The 25341-nt window shown below is 29.5% G+C and overlaps 2 protein-coding genes across 2 annotated transcripts in view; both read left to right on the plus strand.

Annotated features, from left to right (window-relative positions):
* Positions 1-1509: 1509 nt before the first annotated feature.
* On the plus strand, positions 1510-9342 carry LOC136984345 (sulfite oxidase-like). The gene is made up of 8 exons (XM_067281290.1): positions 1510-1676; positions 1758-1927; positions 7374-7633; positions 7696-7874; positions 7996-8185; positions 8257-8454; positions 8518-8985; positions 9047-9342. Exons 1-8 carry the CDS (start codon positions 1609-1611, stop codon positions 9203-9205), a joined length of 1692 nt encoding a protein of 563 aa, XP_067137391.1. The 5' UTR covers positions 1510-1608; the 3' UTR covers positions 9206-9342.
* A 1495-nt stretch (positions 9343-10837) lies between these two features.
* Positions 10838-25341, plus strand: part of LOC136984344 (dnaJ homolog subfamily C member 10-like) — a 31810-nt gene continuing 17306 nt past the window's right edge. Inside the window, exons 1-10 of the mRNA XM_067281288.1 lie at positions 10838-10991; positions 14258-14501; positions 16200-16374; positions 19251-19301; positions 19392-19477; positions 21362-21487; positions 21580-21739; positions 21851-21894; positions 21971-22183; positions 22383-22626. Of these exons, the coding sequence (XP_067137389.1) occupies positions 14289-14501; positions 16200-16374; positions 19251-19301; positions 19392-19477; positions 21362-21487; positions 21580-21739; positions 21851-21894; positions 21971-22183; positions 22383-22626 (1312 nt within the window). The 5' untranslated portion in view covers positions 10838-10991; positions 14258-14288. The remainder of the gene's footprint in view (positions 10992-14257; positions 14502-16199; positions 16375-19250; positions 19302-19391; positions 19478-21361; positions 21488-21579; positions 21740-21850; positions 21895-21970; positions 22184-22382; positions 22627-25341) is intronic.

The following is a 25341-nucleotide window of genomic DNA, read 5'->3' on the forward strand; positions in this document are numbered from 1 at the left end:
GCCTTGTAGCTTTCACCTATGCTTGTTTGTGCGTATGAGTGAAAGTAAGCTAAAACTTTCGAAATCGTAAAGACGAGACCGATCTGGACTGCGATCCCTGACTGTAATACGGGTTTGCATCAAGCGGCGTATTACGTTCAGCATCGTCGTTAGCATAAGTTTATGTGCAACTATTGATAGAAACGTTTGTGTGCTTCTGCAATTCGTCTTCTTTACTCTTAAAATATAAGGGTATACTATAGATTACTCCCTATGGAATTTCGTGTGTTTGGGTATATATCTGAACTCAGGGGACCGAGACGAGTTCAACGATACTTTACTTTTGGACCGGAGACGAAAAATAAAAAAGTTATCATACTTTTTTCCGGCGATCGCGCGATGATAGGGAGTCGCGTCGCTCTCTCCGCTAAGTCGGCCTCGCTATCGCGATCGGGAGTCACGTGGCTTGCCATTAAAATTGCCTTTAGTAGACGTTTCCCCCCTTTTTTTACTTTGTTCAAGAACTACCGTGAATCGATCACTAGTTTAGCACATGGCGGCGTGTGGTGGCGCCCATACGAGAGGTCAGTCGGGCCGCCATGTTCGCTGCCATAAGTAACATTAACCGAAATGGCGATCGCGCGATGATCGGAAGTCGCGTCGCTCTCTCAGCTCTCGTGTCGCGTGTTTAACCCTCCGGAAGATGACCGTAGTCCGACGTCACGGTTTGCAGACTTTACCGCAAGATGGCAATACTAGCAACTATGGTGCCTTCTTCATGAAAGCATTAAAAAAGTATGGTAAGTGAAAAAGTATGATAACTTTTTTATTTTTCGTCTCCGGTCCAAAAGTAGGGTACCGTTGAACTCGTCTCGGTCCCCTGAGTTCAAATATATAATCAAAGTCCTGAAATTCCATAGGGAGTAATCTATAGTGCACCCAAATAGAATAATTTCACAGTAGTGTTCGTGAATATAAGGCATTGTCGCGGTGTTATACCTATTAGCAGACTGCATGCAGACTCTTTTATCATACAAAGAATCGGCATCAACATCTGACTTGTCAATATCGTATTTTTAATTTCATCTTATTCTTGTGTTTGGAAAATTTAGATAATTTTTCTGAACTATTGCGCGATTTAAACATATCCTTTTCTGAATGATTTTATTTGTTTTATTGTAAACGTGGCAGTGGAACTTATGCACCATATGAATATACTCGTGCAATACTAAAAGGATATTTTTTTGCATCTGAATAAATGTTAAAATGAACACACTGTACTGTTTTTCTACATATAATAAAAGTAGGAGAATATATTAATTAAATTCAAATTCAATTGCTGCAATTCTATAGTTTTTTAATCAATATCAATATTTTAATTGAAAATATTTCATTTTTTCAAACTCTCTCTTTTCATTTCAAAATAACAAAAATAACGTTATAAAGTCGTTAAAACTATTTTTTTTTAATTCTAAAAGTTACATAATATAAGCATCTAAATTTTCAAATTATTCGTTTAATTGAAGGCAACGTTCTGATAAAAAAATTTTAAAAATTTTCGAATTAGTTCTCGAACAGATTCTATAAGATAAAGCGTAAAAATTTAAGTCGAAAATAATTTAGGCAAAAATGAAAGCGCTAAAGTTTTGTAGAAAAAATGTTTTTACAAAATTTGAAGAAGGATATCTTCTTCAAAGGTTTGTTGTATCTTAGCAATTGCAATGTTTGAAGAATATCTTTCATTCTGATATATATTTTTTATTTATCAATTCTTTTAGAAATATAAAAAATTGTTCGAGTAAAACCGGAAACATCGTCGTCCCCGAACAAATTTCTAATTCGGAACAAGTGAAGCGGGATGGTAATTTAAATTTTCTGATTAGTACTGCCATAGCGGGATTCACAACTGGAGCTTTATTCTGGAAGTATGCATCTAGTAAAGAGCTGAGTAAGTGGACTAAAAATACTTAATCTCTATTTTTTATGTAAAATTATGCAAAGTTTTTGAACAGGTAGAAATAGGATAATAGGGTAAAGTATAAATGAGATAATTCGGTTGTATTTCTGAATTCTATATTCAATATGTTCCTTTTAAATAAAGATAATTTCGATTCTAACCAGAATAAACATTAAAAAATTACCAGAATTTTTTCAGAAAAATGTTTAAATCAGATTCAAACTCGAATTTTTATGATTTTATGCTATATTAAATTTTTTTTAAACAAATAATCAAATATTAATTCAATGTCGACGTTTCTAATTACAAAATAACGTTACGTATATAAATTTTTAATTCTTAACATAAAATTCTCAGAGTTTTTGGTGTATTTTTGTTATTCGTATGTCGTGGAATTATTTAGTAACTTAAATCTGACCAATGCTCATTTCAGAAAGCCAACAGTTTTTATTAAAATAAATGTCTGCTGGTCATATATCTGACTATCTTCAGCTTATAACTACTGATTAAATAGTTGAGAATAATATAGAACAGAAGAATCAAATATAATTTTTAGAAAATAAAATAATTGCAACGCTCTTTAGGAAAATTTTGTTATTAATGCCCTATAGAAAGAAAGAAATTGCTAAACTTTAATAATCCTTCAAAGTATTGCTAATTTCGCATCATGTATTACAATTATCCTTAGGTTTTATACAAAACTTTTAATGTTTTATTTATTTTATTTAACATAGTCTATTGAATTAGTTTTTAATTTTCAAAAGCTTTATTCTATTGTATTTATTCTGAATTCGAATTTCGTTTAAAATATTTTTAAAAAATCTGTTCTACATTATTCTAAACTGTTAAATCGATGGTTTCAAGCTGAGGGTGCACAGATATTTTACCGGAAACGCTTTTGTTGTTCAATAAAAAGTTTTGGCTTTCTCAAATAAGCAGAGTTTTATTTATATGTAACGATGGTGCCCCGTGGTGGAGCCAGGGGAGTGTAATGGAGCAATTCATCTCTCTGCTGCTAATATCGATTTTTTTAAACAATTGAAATTTGCCTATATGTAAATATAAAAGGAAAATCAAAACTAGTCGCCGCATAATTATAAATTTATACCGTACAACTCGTAGTTTTCGAAAATGTAGTAGCTTAAAATATGATTTTTTCCTTTCAAATTCATAAGAAACTAATGACTCAAACCTGTGTGTGATTTGTGATTTTAATGTGATTATTATTTATAACATCCGTATTCTTTTAAAATGAAAGAAAGTGAGTTTCATCAAAAATCCTAAAAATTTTGATAAGTAAATCGGGTATGCTCTATTGAATGGTGATATTTTCAATTTCCAGTACTGGCCAGAAATGGGTTGTCCAGCCGGAAGTCAAATTTTTTAAAAAAGAGCATTGTAGTTTTTAATTTAGATTCGGATTAAACTCAAAAAATAAGACAGTTTTGTCTCAAATATTTTTCTAAAAATGCCTTCTCTACCATAAAATAGTCTTGAATGTGTTTTCGAAAGAAGCTCAAAGAACAATAAGTGCACACGTCAAAATTATAACCTATTTCAATTGATTATACACAATGTAGTAAAAAAATATATATTCATACGCAAAATTATATGTGCATAATTCATTTAAAATTTAGTTATTTTTTTAAAATAAAATTTCTTTAAATCAGAAACGTATCTATAATTGTCCATATTTAGTTCAAATTATTTTAACTTAGACATTGGACAGGTTTCTAAAGGCCAATTATGATGCCACTTTTAAATGCAAATCAAGACTTAATGTTAATTGTTTTTCTTATGTAAATGAAAATTAATTAAAATAACTATTGTTGTAACCTGCTGCTATTTTAAGGAACAACAATACTGTTTTATTTAATTTACAAAAAATGTAGACAAAAAGAATTAGAATTAGGTTAAATGGCAAATAAGATGGAGATAAAATGTTTATAAACACAACTTTAAATCACATGATTTTTTCTGCGGAAATTTAATTATAGGTTCAAGTGTGCCGTGAGATAAAAAAGGCCGAAAAACACTGAATTAGCCAAACGTGATAAAACATTCTATGAGTGAGGAGAACGCTTATGCCACAATCTTTCGGTTGTAGAGAATGTGCAGTGGACAGCAAAAGTAAATCGCCACCTCACGCCGATTGGTCTGAAGATGACGTCACTGAATCAAATTTGACGTAACGCATAACCCAGACTAGATCAAACGAATATCAACGTTAACTTAGAAATGCGCTCCGAGTAACTTTATTCGTTCCAAATTTTAATAAATTTCTCGTACTAACCTATCTTAAAATAAATAAATATACTGTATTAGAATACAACAAACTCACTTCTAAATGTATTATTGTTTTCTTTTTTCTGTTGTACCTACATACTTATAAATTCCTACCCTCGTAAGCCTGTCTGTCCTTCGTTAACATCGAGAACGGTGTTAGATAGGTGAAAGTCAAGACTAGATATGGAAAGCTTAAGGACAAGAGGCCCGATTAACTATATACGAATTACTGCTTTGGGCCGAAAGTAGCGGTGTACCCAGGATCTAAACTAGAGGGGACACATATTAGTTTCGAGGAAGTCGGGAGGGAGAGTGAGATTTCACGACAGCTCGCTTTATTCTAGTCACAATATTCATTATTCAAACTGATACTAAATTGATACGTTTGTGCTGTGTGTCTTTGTGTCAATTACTACACTTTAATTTTTCTTCTAGGGAGGGGCAGCTGTCCCTCCCTGCCCCCCGCTGGGTACGCCCTTGGCCGAAAGTCATGTTATTTTAATTTAAACATTTTCTCCTGAACGAAATTAGTTACACTATAGGCATGACTTCATTGTTAACAGGAAAAATATGATGTATTAATACGGGGTCAAGACGCTACTAAATGTAAGTGCATTGTGACGAAAAATTGCAGCCCAGCATTGTGACAATGTCACAATAAATAATCGCTCGTTATTCATTAATAATTTATTAGTATTGTTATCTCTCACCATTGTAACGACGAGATATTTGAATAATAATGAATTAACAAATGACATCATAGGATAAATTACAGGATTATTGAAATCTAATAAATAAATTTTCAAGAAGGTCGTAAATTTGATATCCATCATAAAACTGGTTAAAATTAGATAAGTGATTGCCAATGCCAAAAAGAAGAACGCGATTTACAATGCAAAAAAGATCCGGAAGACCAAGAGAAACGTCTTCCACAAGTTAACGTTGATGTTCGATTGATCTAGTCTTGGTTATGCATTACGTCAAATTTCATTCCGTGAAATCATCTTCACGGCAATCGGCGTGAAGTGGCTATTTATTTTTGCTGTCGACTATACCTCGACCCTTATCCGAAATTATCAACATATTATATGCTTCTTCAGCGAATAAAACATGGCTACATAAATCACTATGGCAGAACAATTTCGTAGTTTGAAATTCTAATGCGGGTCCTTCTCCTCCCAACTCTACCCCGTCGCAAAGAACGAAACTTGCATCATCTCCCAAAAAATCTCAAGTCCTTGACTGTAAAAATCACCTAACCGACTTAGGATCAAAACAATTTGATCGTAGGTCGTAAGCTTATTGCTTAACACGTTTTGGTCCTGGTTCGACCGAATCATTTTTTGCCATTGTTCTGTCACTGATGGCACCTTTTGACACTGATGAAAATTTATATAAAATGTAAACACAAGCGTAAAGTTAACATTTCTTGACACTAAATATTCTGCCAGCTGAAAAATAGCGTGCTTATCATAAGGTTTCGCCAAAAAGACTTTATTACACTTTCAAAGCAGTTAAGGTGGTAGCTTACTGCTGTGGTGACCCAGGATCAAATCCAGACCGGTCGAAAAACTCCAGAAATTTTTCGGAGGATGATTTGTCCGGATATGTCGGGTTCTGTCCCTTACTACTTGGCTGGCCATTGCGGAGTTGGTCAAACCTATAATGGGCTTTCTAAAAAAAGACCCTCTTAGTGCCTATAGGCAGGGCCGGATTATCCAATAGACAAATTAGACAAATGTCTAGAGCCCGTAATTCGCAGGGGCCCGGCTTCAGTGCAGAATCTTTCTCTGTTTTAAAACGAGTTAAAAATTATTTAAGAAATTCGATAGGACAGGAAAGGCTGTCTTTAACAATGCTTACTAAAGAAAGAGACACTCTCAAACAGTTATTGATCAATTTTCTGAAATGAAAATCCAAAAACGAAGAATTTAAATATTTTAAAGGCTGATTAATAAATAAAATTACAGTACAGTTGTCCCTTGATAGTCCGACGTTCTGTAATCCGACATGCTCAGTAGTCCGAAGCACCTCCCGTCAAGGTCATCGTAGTCCCTATCCCCGTCACGTGTCTGCTTGCACAGAAGCATGTTGCGACATGAATCTCCACACCAAATTCTTACACGATGACACATTTCTTGTGTTTTCCATGAGCAGTTCTGTACGTACTGTATTATTTATGCCTACACATACTCTATGTACATTTATTGGCTTCCATATTTCTTTTAATAAACATGTTTTAGTTAACCGAAATGGGTGTTTCATTTCCATATTATTTAGGCGGCATTTTACTCATAAAATGTAGGAATATTGTAGGCTACTGCTAGCAAAACAATGCCAAATATGTAATCACTTTCGGTAATCCGGACACTTTTGGTAGACCGACACCCCTTTGGTCCTATACCTGTCGGATTATCAAAGATTATCATTGATACAACTGTATATACATTTTTCGTTGTATCAGAAACTCTTTTGCTGTACAATTGTTATTGTATTAGTGTTTATATTCTCTATTATTAATAAAAATTTTAAGTGACATTATTTAAGATTTGTTTAGAAGCAACTTATTTAAATGGGGCCCCAATTTAAATTTTGTCTAGGGCCCGCTAGAGGCTTAATCCGGCGCTGCCTATAAGACAGAGTTTTTTAAATGATTTTATAGTAAATGGAGGCATTTTCAGGAAAATGTTTGAGACAAAATAAATTATCTTCTTTTTTAGTTTAATTCGAATCTAAAGAAAAAAAATATTATGTTTTATTTTTTTAATGGAACATAAAAAATTGAACTTTTGGCTCATTTCTTATCAGTACCGGAAGTTGAAAATATTACCATTGGATAGAGCTTACTCGATTTATTTATCAAAATTGTTAGGACTTGATGAAACTTACTTTCCTTCATTTTTAAAGGGGTATACGGGTGGTCTGTGACAATCTGTATATTAGAATCGGTTGCTATAAATCAAATTCAATAACCTATATAACACACAATTTCTGCGCTTTTGCTTTGCAGTTTTATTCAAATATTCGATATACTGTACTTCTTAAATTTTAAGTTGCACTCCCTTGCTAAATTTCTGGTTGCGCTACCGATAGTATCATGTTGTGTGAATTTTTAATATTAACTATTATAATTTATTTTTTGACTCTATAGTCTCAAATCCGTTACCAGTGCTTTGTGCCAGTTCTCAATGCAAAAAGTTTGGAGAAGTTATTCCGTGTTTGCCGCATTATTCGGCAAAAACCGTCGCAGAACACAACACAAAAGAAAAATGCATCTGGGTGACGTACAAAGCGGGTGTATACGATATCACTAAGTACATCTGCGAACATCCTGGAGATAAAATAAAATTTGCAGCGGGTGGAGCTCTCGAACCTTTTTGGGAATTATATGAGTTTCACAAATGCAATGAGGTATGATTATACCAAAATAAATACATTACAATATATTTTTAACTAGATTTACATAATACTAGATCATGGAGCAATTAGAGAAGTATAGAATTGGTAATCTTTGCATAGAAGATAGGAGATTCAGCAAAGAACTGTATGGAAATGAACCAAATAGGCATCCCTGTTTAAAAGTTGCCTGCAATCAACCATTCAGTGCAGAAACTCCAACGGAATTACTTGCTGAAAAATTTGTCACCCCAAAGTAAGAGAAAATGTTTTTGTAGTTTCATAAATATTGTTTTGCAATATAAATAAGTTCCTAAAACTTAAGAAATCCATCTGCATTTTGAATCCATTTTTTGATATACTATATGTTTTTGCAGTGCACTTTTCTATGTCCGTAATCATTTTCCGGTGCCACGGATAAACGGACGCGACTACAAACTGAGTGTACAATTGATGAATGGCAAGACGACATGCTATTCTTTGAAAGATCTTATGTGCAAATTTCCGAAACACACTATAACTGCAACATTACAGAATGCAGGCAACCGAAGATCGGAATTTAACAAAGTACAATTTATTATTTTTCTTTTTACTAAAAATAACAAAAATTAATAATTTTAAAATCATTTTAACTAAAGGTCAAAGAAGTATCTGGATTGAAGTGGTGTTCGGGAGCTATAGGTACAGCAACATGGAGTGGTGCCAGATTGGTAGATGTTTTAAAATGTGCTGGGGTGGATATGAACGATGCAAGTGTGAAACATGTCCATTTCGAAGGATTAGATAAGGACTGCAAAACTAACACCAATTATTCAATATCCATTCCAGCACACAAAGTATGTATTACTATATTCGTTATATGAACAAGCATTATTTTGATTTATTGTTATACTCTTTAGGCACTAGATCCCAGCGGTGACGTGATAATAGCTTATGAGATGAACGGATGCCCTCTTCTTCCCGATCATGGATTTCCGGTTCGAGTGGTAGTGCCAGGTTATGTCGGTACTCGTAGTGTGAAATGGTTAGGGAAAATAACAATGGCAACGGAAGAAAGCAAAAGTCAATGGCAGCTTACAGACTACAAGAGCTTTTCACCAAATATTGATGCCAGTAACGTTGACTGGTGCAAATCGATTGCCATCCAAGAAACACCAGTAGTTTCGGCCATCTGCGAACCAGTAGATCATAGTAAAGTGAAAGTATGCGATGACAAAGTGAAAGTCAAGGGTTATGCTTGTAGCGGAGGAGGAAGGAAAATTATCAGAGTGGACGTTTCCGCCGATGAAGGAAAAACGTGGAAAACTGCCACTTTGAAACAAGATGACGCTCCTTCACATCGAGCTTGGGCATGGACTCTGTGGGAGGTAGGTAATAATTACAAATAATACAAATTTTTATATGAAACGTAAAATTTAATTATTTCAGGTGGAAGTCCCTGTAAAGAAGAAGAATTGCTCCATAGGAATCATTTGCAAAGCAGTGGACACATCATACAACGTGCAACCTGAAACATTTCCACCCATTTGGAACCTGCGTGGTTTCCTGGGAACTGCATGGCACCGAATTACTGTCAATTTACAATAATTTTTTTTATTAATGAGATTCAAAATTTGAACATAGTGAAAATAGTTTTGGCTACATTAATTTTTTGATTTCAAATTAAACTAGACTTTTCACTCTTGTAACAAATCTTCGAATAAAAGTTTAATAAAAATATATAATTATTTAGTTTGAATATATTAGATACCATACACGATTTGATTATTTCATTGTATAATTATGACTTTATGTATAGAATGCATAAAAATTCATCTTTGACTCTACTTTTTATCGTAAGCTACTTAGTTTTGACAAATTGAGTTTTTAATGTGCGAAGTATTTGCGCATTAAGGCCACGTGATCGGCTACAATTTTTTTTTTTCCATTGCAGACCGGGTTGGCATGCAATATGGTTTTCTTACTCTTCTCCTATTTCATATGAAAGTTGTATCCTTTACTTTGTCCTATGAGATATGGGAGGTCAACATGAAGAGAGAGTTAAGGCACTGATCTATATGATCGACAGGACGACACCGGATGATTGAAACAATAAACGCACAAGTCTTCCGCCTCGAAAGGTCTTAGATTTGATCTGGACTGAAAACTCAGGAAGTTTTACGAGTGATCTTTGACTCAGATATCGGGATTGAACCCGATATCTGAGTCAAACATCATTGCGACCGCCGTCGCCTTCATTGCAAACAGACCGAACCTATGATGAGCATTAAAAATAATCTTAATGCTTGCAGGCCAAAAAGAAAAAAAAGAACTTTTTATGAATCGGGCAGTGTATCTCTTGATAAATTATGGGGATCAAGATTGGATTCGGGCCTAGATTACACACGGTAATAGGATATCAATTTACTATGCAGCTATAAGATTTTATTATTACTAAGCATTTGATTAATCATAGTCAAAAGCATTATACATCAAGGCCGGATGGCCGAGCGGTCAAGGTGGTAGCCTACCGCTCTGGGGACCTGGGATTAAATCTAGGACCCGTCCCTCACACCTGGCCGTCCCATTGTGGGCCTGACCGAACTTATAATGGGTTGGCTTAAAAAGGCCCTCTTAGAGCCCACAGGGCGAAAAGAGTTTTAAAAAAAAAGCATAATACATCAAATTTAATATAATTAATGATAGAAATGGTTTTATTTAGATTATTAATATTCATAGTGGATAATAGATTACACAAGAGAAATTATGAAGTCAAATATCATTTTGAAAACGAAAACGAAGATTTACGCTACATATCGCGTCATGGCCGGATGGCCGAGCGGTCAAGGTGGCAGCCTACCGCTCTGGGGGACCCGGGATCGAATCCGAACGGGTCGAATATCCCCAGGAATTTTTCGGGGGGTGGTCCGTTCAGATATGTCGGGCCCCGTCCCTCACCACCCGGTCGCCCCATTGTGGGCCTGGCCGAACCCATAATGGGCCTTCTAAAAGAGGCCCTCTTAGTGCCCACAGGGCGGAAAGAGTTAAAAAAAAAAAAAAAAAAAAAAACATATCGCGTCATCAACGTCATTTAAAATTTTGTACCATCTTCTTAATTGTGTAATTTACATTGATTATCATTATTAATATTACACGTAAAAATAAATTTTAAAATCTAATGAAAATTATTTAATTTAATTTTAAAATGACAAATAATAAATAAAAAAACATGTGCGTCCATTGAGCTGTTGACACGTGTAATATTATTGATAATCAATTTCATTCAAACCCACGATCTTCGTAATCTGGATAAATGAAATCTTGTCTGTGTATTAAACAGTAAGTTACACGTCCACAGCCAAACAAATCCTTTGTTTACCAGCCGTGAACGAAGGTGAGCATATGATTCATCTGCTCGATGCATAGCTATTCTATGAACTAGTTTTACGCCTAATTAATTACGTAAATATTTATTCATAAAATTATAAACTAAACTTTTAGGAAATAAAAATAAGTCTAAAAATTATAAACAGTATTTTTTAGGCTTTATTACTAACATTTTATTTTTGTAGAAAGCTGAAAAATATGTTTGTTAATTGTTATTTTTTATACCTTTTTTTAATTTAAACAAATGGTTTAAATTGCTGAATAATTTCGTAAAATATTCTCAAATTCTATATTAATTAAATATCATTACAGTCTTTTTTAGATGTGTTGAAAAACAATACATTATTGAATAATACAATATTGTTTACCAGTATTATAGGAATTATCAATACAAACAACTTAACTGAGAACTGACAGTGGTTGTATGATTTCATTCACTCATTGTGTATGATTGTAATTAGTCTTATAGAGAAATATGAATAAAAAAAGATATAGATGACATTTTTGTCATTTGATAAGTGATTTATATCTTATGAGATTTACTTGCTGCAAGTCACAAATATAAACAATTGCTTTTCAAATCATATTATTAATATTTGATAGATTGGACGTAATTTGCTTCCATATCGTGATAATTTAACTCTGATCATTTCCACAATTTTATATATTTACACAAATTTTTAAGTTGTTATCTAAAAAGTAAAATATGATTTAAAAAATGATTATTCTATGATATTTTAAATTTAAAAACATATCTGTGCACAGACTGACATTTATTCATATTCATGATGGATTTATGTTTAAAATTAATTTAAATTGAATATTTTTGTAAGTAACAATATGCTATCAATGTAACAATATGCTGATGATATTCAATAAAAACAATTAAACTTTTGGGAAATAATAAATATAGGCATATAACTATTAATACAAAGTCTAGATGGCCAGGGCAGTTAAGTTGTCAGTCTATTGCTCTGGAGATCTAGGATCAAATCAACCCAAGAAATTTTTTGAGAGTAGTCTGATGTGGATATGTTAGGCCCTGTCCCTCACTTGGCCACTCCCATTGTGGATTCCCTTGATATCTACATTGTGATGGGATAATAAATTTAAAAAGTTGTTTTAGTGCCCTCAGGACAGAGTCAGAAGTAGGAAAAGATTAAATAGAAAATAGACAAAATTCTTCAAACTCAAACTGGACAATAATTGTGAATATTTCAGTTACTTTATATCAAATCGAGTTTTTAAATTTGTGTTCCATGGTATGTTATTTTAGAACTCGGCTGTTCCTCAGGAAGACCTTTAGTGTAGGCCAAAAACCTTTCAACTGATTTGTTGTTACCCTGTTGGGTTAGATGTAAGGTTACTAAAATGTTCATAAAAACAGAATTAATGAGCAAGAATATGATTAATCTATTTATATTTAGTTTATGACATTTGACATTGCTTTCCAACCTCCAGGAACCCTCTCTATCTCTCTCTAACCATACACTATTCCTCTTTAATCCTGTAAAGAATGAGTGATGAGAGACTCTCGAAAATGTCAATGGAATACATTCCACAAAAAACAAAAAAAAAAACAAAAAGAGAGGAAGACCCAGGTGAACTGGGTACGATGGAGTAAAGTTAGCATGTAGTGTAAACAGAATATGATTAATAAACCATTTAAATTACTAAATATAGATAATTAACTAGAAAGTGTGATTTGAACACATGTAATTCTTGTGTAACTCAGTAATTAGATTCATGTAAAACTTGCAAAACAATGATATACAAAACTAAGAACCAGTATGAAAAGCAGATTACATTCCAAAAGTTAATAAAAATACATTATTTTGTATTTATAATTATTGAAAATTTTTTTGTTATTAAAAGTACTAAAAATTGAGCAAAAATCTAACAAACTGTGATGCATATATGTCAGAATAATATGCATTCAGTTAATTTTTTTTTCTACTTTATTGTTGCTAAGCATAAGTTTTTTTTTTTTTTTGCAGAATATCTTCATCTTTTGAACTTACAATAAATTTGGTTACTGTAAATCTTCTGCTCTCTTTAAAAATAATCAGTAATCAGGGTTTGTTTGTTTTTCTTGATAGAATTTGTAAATTATACATATGCTCCCTTTTGAGTTTGAGTGCTCCTTTCAAAAGATTAATTTTTTGAATGCAGATCCTAATTGTTTGGCATAGTTTAGGCCTTTCATTATGCTTTTGGGTCAATAAAGAGGATTCATAAAAAAATAGAAATATTGAATTGAAAGTTATAATAATAATCATCATAATAAGCAGGGTGTTTTCTGCACAAAAGCTTAAAAATATCTTGTTTGCCCAATTCTCTGTGTTAGAGCCAGACCATGTTGAAGTACAAGTTATATCAGGGTTGCCTGTGTATATTAAAAATTAATGTAATTTTAAATTAATAACGATATAGACCTATAGAAATCTTAAACCTATTACTCTTTGGAATTGAAGATAATTATATCATTTATTCATGGGATTTCATAGAAGTAGTGTAAAGTTATTATAAGCTTTTTTTTTTTTATCGGATTTTTTTATCGGTGGGATTTTTTTATTTTGATAAATGTTTTAAAATTATGAGAATTTCAATTTTAATTGAATATTTATTAAAATTTTGCTTTATGTCAAAATTGTGCTATTTTAGATAATCAAAAACGGTATTAATTATATTAACTAATCAAATTTGTTGTACTACATAATTTTTTGGAAATCAAGTAACTGAAACTGAATTAAAATTTTTAATTGTTTTGCAAGTTGAATACATTGCTAATAAAAAGAAAGTTAATAGTTACTAATGAAGATAAAATTATTATAAATCATTCTAAAATCAACGCACAGCTGTTTTGCTGACTTTTAATCGTTTAAAGACAGTATATTATCATTAAACAAGTATTGTTTCATTGTGTGGGTAAACTCGTGACTAGTTTTTTCTTTTTCGAATGATTTCCATATATGTAAAATTTTAATAAGAATTTTTTTTATTAATTTATGACTTTATTATTATTGTTTTAATTAAAATAAATATTAAACTTCCTTAAAACTTACTTTAAATATTTATTTTAATAAATATCAAATAGTTTTTACTCAATATTTGTAATCTTCAATTAAATTTTAAGAAAGTAGTAATATTTTTAAAAATTATATAGAATTCAATTAAAAATTCTGGCTAGTTTTAAATTAAAATTTCTATTTATTTTTAATTTATCTTGATTTTATTTCAGATATATTAAATGTTTTATTTGTTTATTTTCAGATAATTGAAAAACATTTATGATATTTTTTCTATGACGACCAAGGATCTTCATAGAAAGAAGAATTACATGAAAGGAATGTATATAAATCTTTTACTATTTATATTTTTGATCAGTAAAATAGTTGTTGTTAATTCATCTGAAGATTATTATGAGATTTTAGGAATTAGAAAAGATGCGGATAATAGAGAGATACGTCGTGCCTTTAAAAAGTTAGCAATTACTTTACATCCTGATAAAAATCAGGTATGAATGATTAGTTTTCTAATTATAAATACAGTATATTTAAAATATTAATTTTATTTAAATTGTTATGTAGTATAGACTAAGTTATGTTGAATATAGATTAGGATGATAATCTGAATATTTAAAGCTTTTTAGTTAACTAAATGACATATATTGGCATTACTATTGGAACTGTCAGTAAAACTTTTACAGAACAAATAGAATGATAGATTTATATGTGATGAAAGTTTTCATCTTGAAATATAAATAATTTATCATTGTAACGTAAGTTTAATCTTCCTGTTAATCTTAACAGGAAGATCAGCAAATATTCTTAAGAATTGCTTAAATTGTTTTAATATGATCCTGAATGGTTTATAAAATTTTTGTCTATAAATTTGATATATAATAAGCAAATGTTTCAATTATTAGATAATAATTGCAGACAGTTGGATGATTGAGCAGTTAAGGTAGCAGCCTACCACTCCAAAAGATTCACAATTGAATCTGGATGGGTAAAAACAACCCCCAGGAATTATTCAGAAGTGGTCCATTTAGATATGTCATGCCCCCATCCCTCCCTAACCAGTCACCTCATTTTGGGCCTGGCTGAACCCATAATGAGCTTGCTAAAAAGAGATCCTCTATGTCCATAGGGTGGAAAGTTATTTGCATAAACTACATCACCCAGGATTATCATCTTTTTTGAAGCATTAGAAGAGAAAGATTAGAAAAAATTATATTTTTTCTGTATAAGTTTTCTAATGCTTCAAAAAAGGGGTGGAAAGAGTTTTAAAAAAAATCCAGCAATGAGTTGCATAACTTTTCCGGCTATTATGAGATCTTATTTAGAAAATAACTTTTATAATTTTAATTACAATATAACTTAACAGATGGCACCACACACATTTTATTGTGAGATTTTGTTATAAAATGGCTAAAAAGCTTAATTTTGTCAGGAATGAGTTTTATAAAAAAGTATAAATGTTAATCATGAGTAAAATTGTCATTAAGATCTGACCCTACTGGAGATACATATGATCCCCTTTATCTCCCCACTCCTTCAACCTCTAACCACCAAAATTTAATAGCATCAATGCCCCACATATACAAGCCACCATGCCAAATTTTGTTACTTAATCTTTACCCCAACCTGAGATATTAAGAAAAATAGATACCAACATTCATGCACATGCGTACATATCCACAGAATGTTTTTCCCCTTTTTTTCCCTACATTTTTGGATTCAAAACATGGAGATTTGCAATTAACTCAGAGGGTCAAATATGACACAATTCAAATACTTTCTGTTGTTATGTATACATAACAGCCAGGAAAGTAATAGTTAATAATAGTAATTACCAATACAGCATTGTTACTGTGCAAAATTTTAATTAAAATATCTAACTCATTTTCATCCTTGTAAACTTTTTAGGTATTTAATAAAGTGTTTTTTTATTGTTACTTGAATTAGTTATAAATAATCTTACATTGTACAAAATAAATGATTTTAAATTATTAATAGAACATCAACAAATTTATTATTATTTTTAAGTCTTTTGAGAGGATTCAAATGCTTCTAAAACATTACATGAAACTGATTAGACTTCTTTCTTTCTTTTATTAATAATTTATCTTGTAAGAAGTTATAATATCTTCTAAAATTTAAATTAATGATTTCATTTTAAAATATTAGTATTTATATTAAATTTTATTTAGGATGACCCTGAAGCTCATGAAAAATTTTTAAAAATAAATAAAGCATATGAAGTTTTAAAAGATGAAGAAATGAGAAAAAAATATGATCTTTATGGTGAAGAGGGATTAGATGATTCACATTCATCTAGATGGAGAGGAAACTTTCATAGTTGGAAATATTATTCTGAGAGTTTTGGTGAGTAATTTGTAATGATAATGAAATTTAATACATTTACTTTGTATAGTATATACTATTTGTATTTACTATACAAAATATAGGAAATATTTTATAGATTAAAGCAAAATTTAATCCATTTCAAAATTATACTAGTTCAAACAATTTTAAAGAAATTATAATTGAAAATTAAAATCATCATTGAAAAAGAAGAAATGTAAAATGAAATTCAAGTGTAAATTATGCATAATAATAAAAAACAGGTGTTTTTAATAATAGTAATGATTCTCAGATTTTATTATATTATTATTATATAATAAAATCTAGAAATAATTTTATTATTATTCAAACATCGGTTTTATTTTATTATGCATAATTTATACTTGAATTTCATTTTACATTTCTTCTTTTTCAATGATGATTTTACATTTTCAATTATAATTTCTTTAAAATTGTTTGAACTAGTATAATTTTGAAATAGACATAAATTTTACTTAATAATGATTTATTATTATTTTATTATTATGTGGTTAAAGGTTACTGTCTGCCAATTATAACTATATGTAATCTTGATGTTTTTTGTTTTTTGTGGAAAAACTCCCACAGTGTCAGTATTTGTTTGTATTGCAGATTAACTATATTAGTTAGGCCATGGCCATCTTCTTTACAAGGAAGTGTGTCTTTCTATGGATGATTTGATTTTGGGTGATATTGTTTATACTTACTAAATGATGTTCTTGTTTTTTTTTTTTTTTTTTTGGAGTTGCTCAAGATCTGTGCATGTCCAGTGTATAACTCCAACAGAATAAATATCTCTACTTCTGAGTACAAAGTCTCCTTTCAGAATTCCTTTTTCAATGTTGAGCGTTTTGCATTTGTCTCGACCAGGGCTTGGCAACTTATGGCATGCGGGATGATTTTCAGTGGCACTTGGATTGAACAGAAATGTAGTAAAAATTAAATTTTAATTATTAATTTTTGAATTCCTTTATAACTGGACCAATTTTGATGATTATATATGTAACAAAATTGATAGATCGTATCGGCACCTGGAATAACATTATAACTTAGGTTCGGCACAACACTGCTCAAAGGTTGTTGACCCCTGGTTTAGACCAGACTCCATTTGTATATTATTTAAGTATGTGTGTAATTTGTAAGAGATTATGAAGCTGTTTCTGTATGGATGAGTAATGTTTGATAGCATCCATATACATAATTTGAATGATGTGAATTCTTTGTATGAGAAATTGTGAATGTTGTAGACACCAGGTGTCATCCAGTTGTGTGCTTTCTGCATTGTGCAATGAATGTCTCTTGTCTTTATTTCAACACAATGCATACTAGATGTGTCCTGCATGTCTTTTCTATCCTCTGTGATAAAGTTTGCTTCAACATTATGCATGACAGCAGTAGATCAAAAAGACAAGTAATTTGTGAGTTCTTTAGTTGGAATGTTATTGTGTTGGGAATCAGTAGTAGAAACTCTTCTTTTCATCTAACAGAACAAACAGAAAGGAATTGTTTAAACTTACAAATTCAGAAAAAATAAATATAAATAAATAAATAAAAGAAAAGAAAACATGTACCATATTTATAATAATAATATGTAAGAAAATTTGCATATTTATAAAAATGTATATATATCAAACTGTACAACATAGAATAGAGAAGTACAAAATATCTTTTAAAAAAAAGGAAAAGAAAAGCTACATTAACTTTAATTAATTTTTTAATGTTAAGTAAAATTGACAAATTTAATTTTTATTGATAAGTTGAGAAAAATCACATTTTCGATGCTAATCAAACCTATATTCTGTCTAATGTGTAAGTATAGTATTCATTTATTATTGATATATTCACTTCTTTGGAAATAAATTAATTGTTCTAGGAACCTGAGTCAAAGGTTAGATTTATTTTCAGAAGGTTATTACAGAAGTATTTTGAGACAATCCTATTGTAATTTTATAAAATAGGATTGTCTCATAATACTTCTGTTTTCTTGTCTAAGGTCCATTGCATTAATGATGTAAGATTGGAATCTTTAGGCCTAGTAGAAATTGATTAAATATTTTTATTATTATTATTATTATGCATTAGTATGTTGCTGAAATTGTTAAAATACACATTTTATCAATTTGTGCAGCATAATATTAATGTTCTGGAACATATTCATGTTGACTGCTATAAACAGGATTCTTTTTTAATTGTAATTCAATAACTAAATATAACTATCTGCCTTTATGAAAAAGCAAACAAAAATAGAGTTTTTTCTTTTTCATAAGTAATACATTAATGGTGCTTATACATCTATATTTATCTAGAATTTCAATACTATAAATTAAATATAAAAGAAATATAAAAAGACATATGCATTTTATCAATAAAATTATGTTTTATATACATACATATAAAATTTTAGAAAATAGATGATTAAATTTAATTATATTAAATTTCAAATAAAACATAACTTGATTTATCATTTTATATGGAAATGTAATAATTTTTTTCTTGTTCTTGTATGTACCTTTAATATAAATTTTAAATTTAAGCTCTTTTGAAATCTTTTTAATTTTATAAAAGGATTTAATTTTCATTAATTATTTAATTATTTATGCTTATTTTCAAATTTAAATTTATGCGTAAAATTTAGTCTTTAGAAAAATTGATAATTTGTAATTATACATTATTAGTTTCAAATTGAATGTTATCTAATAAGTGCACATTAACACTGAAATTTATATGTTTACGGAATTTTATAATAATATTTTTTACTAATAAATATTAAAAATAATTTAAAAATTTATTTAAAATAAAAATTAAATTTTAAGTATTTTATATTTTTTATTTCTGTTTATAATTTTTAAAATAAAATATTTAAAAATTAATGATTGCAGGAATTTATGATGATGATTTGGAGATCATAACATTGAATAAAAATGAATTTGGTGAGTTAGATGTATATATTTTATTGATATTTTAAATTTAAATGTCATTTAAACAATATATTCAAGCTCTGTATTTTTTTTTTTTTCCAGAACAATCTGTACATAATTCGCCCGATATATGGTTTGTGAACTTTTATTCTCCACAATGTAGTCATTGTCATCAGCTTGCACCTGCTGTAAGTATAAAATTATCAATATCAAATGAACAACTGGATTCCTTTCTTGGGTTATTATTTAGCCTTAATTAATTAATAGCCCAATAAAAGAATCCTGTCGTGTGTTTAATATTTGAAGTAATTATTGGCTTGGTTGTATTTATTATATATTAAATTATTATTTTAATAAATTTCCATTTGTTTTTTGGTTTAAATTATTTTTTTTATAACATTGAACAGAATAGTTATATTAAAAATAGTATTGAAATTTTTTTATGAAAAGATTACATATAATGCAGTCTGGTTAATTCAAAGTATTTTTATGAATTGTCTATCCTGTGATAAGTACTAATATATTTTTAAAGCTAAATTAAAGTTGCTATAATGTTCTGAAGTGTTCTTTGTTTAATATTGTATTAAATACTTATATACACAATAGATTTGTGAAACAATTTTGCTTATATTGTAATTTAAGAAAAATTTTTGTTTTCATAGTCTTTCATTCAATATAAACATCGTACAAAATCAGATATTTTTTATTAGAAAACTACATCAACTGCAGTATAATATCTAGCTATAGTTTGGTGATAATAATTTTGAATTACTGATTAATTTGTGTTTAGAGGGAGGCATTAGGTGCCATCTCATATTAAATTTAATGATTATAATTATTCATGTCTCTCTCTAGAGACAAATTAATCAGTAACTCAAAACTATTATCACCGAACTGTAGCTTGATCCTATATGGCAGTTGGTGTAGCTTTACTGATATGTATCATTTTAAAAATAAATATTTTATTTTTTTAAATATGTAGTTTTAAAGTATGAGTTTTGTTACTGTGCATTTTTTAAAATGAATTAATATTAATTAATTAAATATAAAATAATTTATTAAAACTAGCTGACCCGGCCACACGTTATTGTGGCTCAAAATGTATCTATTATAAATGTATAACACTTCCCCCGTGGGGGGAATTTCAAAAAATCCCTTCTTAGTGTACATTCTCTTGATGTACCCTATTAAAACGCAATCAAAAACGCATCTAAAATAGTATAATAAAAGCCGAGTTCTTCACAGTAAGCCTTAATCCCGTCACTTTTCCCACTGGGGAATATCGAAAAATCCCTTTTTAGTGTATATTCTGTTGACGCAATTAAAAACGCAAAAAACCGCATGTAAAATAGTATAATAGAAGCCGAGTTCTTCACGGTAAGCCTTAATCCCGTCCATCTCTCCCCAGTATGGAGAATTTCGACATGTATATTATATAGAAACACGTGTGTATTCGAATGCAACGTTGTGTCAAAATTTCAAAGGAATCGGTAGGAACAAACGAACGTTATATTTTATTTATATAGATAGATAGAAAATGATCTGCTTCAGTCCATTCTCACAGAAAAGCAGAATGCCTCACAGAAAAGCAAACTTAGGTCGTCAGAAGGTAGCGCCATCTGTTGGACATAAAAGCCTTAATCCATATATAAATATATTTTTGAAAGGGGGGAAATGGTGTAGGGGTATGAAAAATAGATAGTAGCCGATTCTCAGACCTACTGAGTATGCATACAAAATTTGGTAAAAATCGGTAAAGCCGTTTCAGAGGAGTACGGTAACAAAAATTGTGACAGGAGAATTATATATATAAGATTAATTAAATTATTAAATTGTTTTTGTCATAATATATATAAAATACCTTCTTAAACTTTGTCAAAATCTATAATGATTTTCTACACAGAAAAGTTTATTCAATAATTTATTATACTTTAGCTATGTCTCAAATTTTTAAATTTACTGCTTAATTTGAAAGTATACATTATATACAAAAATATGTTGTTTAATTTTAAATCATTATGTTATGTAATTATTTTTATAATGTAAATTACATGAATATTATGTTTTAACAGTGGCGTGCCCTTGCTCGAGATCTGGAAGGAGTAATTAGAATTGGTGCTGTAAATTGTGAAGAAGATTGGGTGTTATGTCGAAATGAAAATATTTGGTCTTATCCTTCTCTAATATTGTACCCAGAAGTATGTTTTTTAATATGCTGTGTGGATATAAAATTATATATTGCATTTTTAGAATTCAATTGAATAAAAAACAATATTATATTTTTATTCAGAAAATAAAGTATCAAGGCTCAAGGGAAACTGAACATATGATTGAATATGTACTAAAACAATTGCCAAATAAAATAATTAAACTGGCAGCTTCAAATATTGAAACAGTTATTAAAAAAAATACTTTACCATGGTTAATTTCTTTTTGTTTAGAAAAGAAAGGTATTTTCATTTATATATACATATTTATTTATTTTAATTTTAAACAATTAAAAGTAAAATATTAAATGAAATTACTACAATATTAAAACAGTTAGTTTAAAAATTTTTCAGCTTGTTTGTTTAGTGAAGATCTTAAAAAATTTAGTATTATGATGGTAAGGCTTATAAATTTTTTAAATTTATTAATGTAATATTTATAATTTTAATTTGGATATTCTTATTTTGTTTAAGGATGGATTAGTTAATGTTGCTGAAATTTATTGTTATGATCAAAAGTCATTATGTGAGAAACTGGATATGAAATCGGGAATTGCTTTCTTTCCTGGTTTGTCTTCTAATGATTATAAATATCAGATTGTGTCTGGAGATGATAACAAAGATTTAGCTCATGAAGTTTTGCAATTATTACCTGATCCATTGGAAATTTCAAGAGAGAAATACCAGGTAGTTAATATTTATTAATTAGAACTTCAGTTTCATAAAATAAATTTAATAAATGTTTTTGTAAATTCCATTTTATTTTATTGTAAGGAAGTCATATTTTATGAGGATGATAACAAGATTCTTGAATAAAATTTGTTTTAAATTCTTACATAATGCTAATAATAATGAAATAAAATATTTTTAATTTCAAATTTATTAGGAAATTTTAAAGGGTCTAAGGGAAGAAACTGAAAGCTCATGGTTAATATATTTTAAAAAAGAAAATAATGCTGACGATAAAAGTATTAGTCGTGAAATGAAACGTCTTACAGCCTTATTACCTGATGTGAAAATGGGACAATTAGATTGTTCTGTAAATTCTGAAACATGCAAAGAATTATATGTTCAGAAGTTTCCAACTTTTATTGTTTTTAAAATAGGTGGCTCATATGAAATACATCATGGTGAGTTTTAACATATTCATTAATTAAAATCTTATAGAAATGTATTGTTTGTTACACATTATTGTTACTAAACTTTATAAATTGTAGTTGAAACATATATTTTAATCTTGGCAAACTAATTACTCTATTTGTTTTTATAACAAATAAACTAATTAATATATACTATGCAAGCATTCAGAATAAATATTATTATAAAATGCCTGTTAATTAGCCAAAATTTTATACATATGAATGTTTTAGAAGCATTGTTTTTATTGTTTCAGGAGTTGGATTTAGAATATGATGGAAACAAGTATAGCAAATGTAATTTTTACAATGCTATATATTTTAACTTTTTAAATACATTTAAACAACACAAATAACTCAATGAATCAATAACTATTTCAAATTACATTAACAAATTACATTTGTGCTATAACTTTTTAGTTATATTATTTACCATTATCATTAATTATCCATGTTATAGCCCAATGTACGAGGGCTATTTTTTAAATAAGGTTCGTTTTTTAATAAGAAGAAAAATACTGTAAATATCGTTAAAATATATTTTTTTCTATATTCTACATACTTTTATCTACTTTTCTACATAATTTCCATTTTGTTTAAACATTTGTCATACCGCTCAACAATTTTTTGAATTCCGACTTCAAAGAAATCTGCCGCCTGTCAAGAAGCCCAATCCACGACTGCAGTTTTCACTTCTCCTTCGTCATTGAAATGTTGACCACCAAGGAACTCCTTTAAGTATCGAAACAAGTGAAAATCACTGGGTGCAAGGTCTGGACTGTGTGGATGATCGTATCAAGTCAAAACAATAAAGTACTGTTTAATCTTTTTGTCTTGTGATTGTCAGAAAGCAGTCTTGGAATGCACCGAGAAAACAATTTTCGATAATTCAGTTTCTCTGAAACAATGGTATACAAAACTGATCTTGAAATCTGTGGAAATTCAATTGATAACGTTGAAATCGTGAATCGTCGGTCCTCTCGAATTTTGTTATCCACATCACGAACCAAATCTTCAGAAATCGGAGAAGGTCGACCAGGGCGTGGCTCATCATGCACATTAACTCGCCCATCCTTGAACATTCTTACCTATTTTCGAACTTTACTGTCACTCATAGCATTATCACCGTAAACTTCACAAATATGACGGTGAATTTCCGCTGCTGCCAAGTTTCTTGCATTCAAGAATCGAATAACAGATGGTATCTCACAGTCAGCGGGAGACTCAATTTTCTTAAACATTTTAAACTTCTACAGCTCAGCATACAGACAGACGATATGGCTGCAAATGGCGTCAAAACGCGCGCCAAGCTTGCTCGGAACAGAAGCATATGCATACTGCCGTGATTGCGCATTATTCTCACTTTTATTCACAAACGGACCTTATTTTAAAAATAGCCCTCGTAATTCAGAAAATTGATTTAACTTTTAACTTACATAAGAAACTAATTTTTCACAGTTAGAAAGTTAGTCCTTATTATGTACTCAATAACACAGCTGATAATGTAAACATACACTGTGTATGATTTATAAACTCAAAAAAGTAGCATATTATACTACTGCTTTTTATAGATGGTTCCTGGTTTATGAATTCTTGAGTTTGAGTTCTTTTAATTAAAATTATAACAGATGCAATAAATGAGAAGCAAACATTCTTAAACTTCAGTCAATAAAATAAATTTAGTATTCATAAACATTCTTAAACTTTGTTTCAAATTTCAGGAATAGTGATGCAGTCTGCTATATGTACAGTGCATGTATTTGTTTAGGCAGAATAATAGTGGCATGACTTTAATGATGGCAACACTACAGAGAACAACACTTATTCAGTTATCAGTCTGCTACTGATAAATTTAAATCTGATGATTTTTTTTTTTTGTCTTCACTGTCACATTGGATAAATTTAAAATATGCATTTAAATATTCTTTTTACATGTCAAAAAGGTTCCCAATTATATTACTAGAATATATTTATTACCTATATTGTATATATTATATACTAATGGTAGAGATTAATGGATAAAAATAGAAAAAAATTAGGATTTATAAAATGACATTTTAAAAATGAAATAATACATAATGTTTTTGTTTCTCCTATGTAAGATGTCAACTGAATCTCAAACTTTCACCCCCTCTTTATCTGGCTTGTCATAATCCTCTTCATCCCTTTCAGTGTAGACATCATTTATGGACTGTCCCAATCTTATGATTTTTTTCATCATTTGAATAATAATAAAGCATTTGATCTGATCAATTTACACCAGACATTCATTTCTATAATTTCTAATTAGACTTGGTTTTATCTGAGCTTATTGAGTTATTTCAGTTATTATGTACAAAGAAGTTTTGTTTTGTTTGCTAACTAAGAAATAACTCATGTAGTGTTTTTGATAAAAATAGACTTTTGCTATACCAATCCATAATTGTTTTGTTATAAGAAAATTGATGTAATTATATTATTGTATTAAAGTACTTATTCTTTTCTTCTTGCAATTAATATAAAATGAAAATTTTACATGAAATATACTATTTTAAAAATAGAATTATATTCTCTTCTATTATTAAGTCATGCTAAATTAATTTTTGAGTACTTATTATTCAGTAATTACTTTTAAACATTAGACAAAAGTTTGCATTTATTATTATTTATTATTTAAGTTTTTTTTTAATATTTTATTGCATTTAAATTGTTATATTCTATTTTAATCTA

Source organism: Centruroides vittatus, unplaced genomic scaffold, assembly GCF_030686945.1.
Source record: "Centruroides vittatus isolate TY-2023 unplaced genomic scaffold, ASM3068694v2 contig_914, whole genome shotgun sequence".
NCBI lineage: Eukaryota > Metazoa > Arthropoda > Arachnida > Scorpiones > Buthidae > Centruroides > Centruroides vittatus.